At 43.6% G+C, this 3,288-nt stretch overlaps 1 protein-coding gene across 1 annotated transcript in view; it reads left to right on the top strand.

Annotated features, from left to right (window-relative positions):
* Positions 1 to 447: 447 nt before the first annotated feature.
* ARL2BP (ADP-ribosylation factor-like 2 binding protein) overlaps positions 448 to 3,288 on the top strand; it is a 4,808-nt gene continuing 1,967 nt past the window's right edge. The window contains exons 1-2 of the mRNA XM_009875649.1: positions 448 to 485; positions 2,255 to 2,316. Of these exons, the coding sequence (XP_009873951.1) occupies positions 448 to 485; positions 2,255 to 2,316 (100 nt within the window). The remainder of the gene's footprint in view (positions 486 to 2,254; positions 2,317 to 3,288) is intronic.

Raw genomic sequence — 3,288 nt, 5'->3', positions numbered from 1 at the left:
TGGCATGACACGTGGGATTGCCTTCCAAAGGCTGGCCTGTGAGCTCTTCGCCTTGTCTAGCTTAATTTTCTTCTGCCTTTGTAATAGTCAGTCATAAGCGTTTCAGGAGAAAAGATGTAAAAGTCACCTGAAGCCCCTTTACACTGACTAACTGCAGGTGTGCGCGGTTTTGAGCCTGTTCTCTGAGCAGGCAGAGAAAATTCCTAGGGAATTTGGGTTTTTACAGAAAAGAAGTAGCAGTAACTTTGGAAGGAGACAATTTTGAAATTCCTGCGCCTGAAAAAGAAAGGCTCTCTTGATTTGCGGTTTTAAGAAATGTAATTTAACAATTGAATTTGTCGTAATGCCAGGCCGCGTGTTATTCCTTAGCACTTTGTCGAAAAAGAAGAAATAACCACTAACAGCAGCAGTAGAGCAGATTGCCTCCCCTCTGGTTATGCAGTAACAATGGAGAATTCTGATGAAGAAAACTTCGGTGTGGCCATGTGAGTATGCTGCGTTCTGTGTCCAGTTTTCAATAAGCTAATTACTAGGTAAAATGTCTTAATAGGAATATAACTACACCAATTAATTGACAGCACCCTGATTAGCAGATTCTGCCTCTTAGGAGAGCAGAGGTGCAGAATGCAAAGCTCCAGAAGGGGTAACATCAGTTCAGAGTTTAGGTGAAGCCAAACTAAATATGACTGCGGTGAGCGCAGCACCACCTGGCTGGGTGAGCAAAATAAAGGCTGCAAGGCTGAAAATTATTCTTCTCGGTTCGTTTTAAGTTCAAAACTTCTCTTCAAGAGCATGCGTTGTCTCATGTCACGGATTTTAAAAAGAGACTATTCCTCTGTGCTTGAATGTGCTCCTTCTAGATGGGTGAGACATTTTACACGTGGCCTCGGCCAAATTTTACGCTGATGGTCACTAAGACTCTACTTCACTCCGCATTTGTCCGACATACTCTTCTCCTTGTGGCAGAAGGGGATGCGTGCCTCTGCCTCTGTCCCTCTGGTTCACAGAATAAGCCCTAAAACTAGTCATAGCGCTTACTTGGAGTGGGGTAAAGAGTGGAAATTATGTGTCGCAGTCTCCTGTCCTTGCATGTGGCAAGCACTGAGTCCTGTGGCCTGAAGTCCCAAGTCCTGTGCGTCTCCTGAGACACAACAGATGAGAAAGGTTGCTAGAGCGTCGCCGGGTGATCAGACACCTTTTTAAGTCAGATCTCTTTTCAGGATGAGCCCTATGACCCATTATGGTTAAAGTGCTCATGGATTATGAGCCCGTTATGGATTAATTTCACCAGAGTATTGTTCAACAGCAAAACAATGAGTTTTTTAAAACTTACTCTGAAAGTGTGTTTTGCTCTGTTTACTAAAGAGAAGTTTGAATGAGGGAGGCTTTTAATGTAAGTGGTGCTTTCACTATTCAAAGCTATGGTTTTTTCCTTCAAGCCAAATGCCCTCTAAGACTTGTTTCCCTCATGTGTGAGAAAAGCCCATCCTGGAGCATGCAGGATGAGTTCATTGCCCTTTAAGGATGAGCCGGGAATGCCAAGGCGATCCTGCGGATTACTTACTGGGTCTGAAAAAGCTGCACAATAATAGATCTAGCAGAGGCATCCAGAGTCCTGAGATGCTGGTGTCAAGGGTTTCTTCCCTGGATGACAGATCCGTGACAGTATTTAATATTTGCTACTGATCCAATGGCTTTAGGAGAACATGCCATTTCTTTGCAAAGATGATTCTTGCATAAGAAAAATTTAAGTTTCTTCCGTTATATAACACTTGTGGAGGCATTGAGTTTAAGTGGTTCCACAACACCACATATTTCAAGATAATTCTTAAAGACTAGAGTTCTGTGATCACCGCATAGAGTTACGCGGGGAAGAGAGCAGAAGAGAAGTTTGTAGTAGCAGCTGGGATTTGTGGGTTGGAAAAGGCTTAACTTGCTCTTCTAATTACACTCTTTACATCCTTCTGCACCAGCACTGACATTACCTTGACAGCAGTGCCAGGAAAACATTTATTTTTTTCATTAGGCACCTTAACCAGGAGAAATAGAGGCCTGATGAGAATCCCCATTAAGCAGGTTTATCGTCCATGTCGTGGATTGTGTCTGTATGTTGAAACTTGGAAATTACCCAGTTATCTTGTAAGCACCGGACTTCTTGGTGCTTGGGGTTCTGTTACCACTTTTTCATTTGAACTTTTATTTCGCCTGTGCTTGAAATGTGTATTTACGTGGTACTGTCTTCCTTCGCTTTCAGCTCCTCCCCTTCAGACGCCGAGTTTGATGCAGTTGTTGGCTACCTGGAGGATATCATAATGGGTGAGCTCTGCAAGTAGTTGTAGACGACACGATGGGCACTAAAAATATTTCGAGCTGCTCCTCGAGCAGACCTACAGAGCTGAAATATCCCCTGCCTGCTTCACAGGAGCTTTCTATCCTTTGCTCCCATGACGCGTAGTAAAAAAAATACAAGTTTTTTGTGTGCTCTTTGCACAACGGGGGGCTGATGAGTCTTGAAGACAATTCTCTGCGCCGCGGTAACCCGCTGCTTCTTAAATAAAGTGGGCAGATACTTGTGAGTTGAGGGGTTTTGAGTCGATTTTGTTGCGTGTAACTCGCACGTGCGCATACAGTTGGAACGTGGCAGGGCTTGTGTGTAGCAGGAACATCGGGTGGTGCCAGCCTCATCGTGTGAGCTTTGGAAATAAAAGGTCCTAAACTCTCAGGACCATAATTATAACCGAGGAATCAGTCTGGGCAAGGCAGTAGTTTACAAGTTGCCAAGAAAGAATTCATGCTGCTCAGCCTCCTGTCGCTTTGTAAGAGCAGCATGTAATCTTTTTTGACGACATCCTTCGCAGAGAGATGTTGATTCTGCAGCCTCAGTTGTCCGATAGAGTCTGGAGAAATGGTAACAAAACTGATTTTGAATGAGTCAGGGTTTGGAAAGCTGGGACTGGGTGTGTAAGTAAGCTTTATATATTTGTATCTGTTCTGTTGCATTCAGTGGTGACCTGATCGTATTTATTCTTATTTCCTTCCACAACTGCAAAAAAAACTGTGCGGCAATCGAAAATTAATCTGGGAGTTTGGCTAATATTTTTTTAATTCAAAAATAATGAATTCTTGTAGGGAAGAAGCACTCACTTTACAAAAAAAAAAGTAAAATAGAGACTTTTTGGCTGATTCTAAACTCCTAAGAAGTAATTACAGACCTTGTCGGGTGGACGCATCCGTCTCATCCTGTTGTGAACATGCAGCTGCTGCTGGAACGCCGGCTGCCACCCTCTC

Source organism: Apaloderma vittatum, unplaced genomic scaffold, assembly GCF_000703405.1.
Source record: "Apaloderma vittatum isolate BGI_N311 unplaced genomic scaffold, ASM70340v1 scaffold24688, whole genome shotgun sequence".
Lineage (NCBI taxonomy): Eukaryota > Metazoa > Chordata > Aves > Trogoniformes > Trogonidae > Apaloderma > Apaloderma vittatum.
This window is presented reverse-complemented; position numbering and strand designations above follow the sequence as displayed.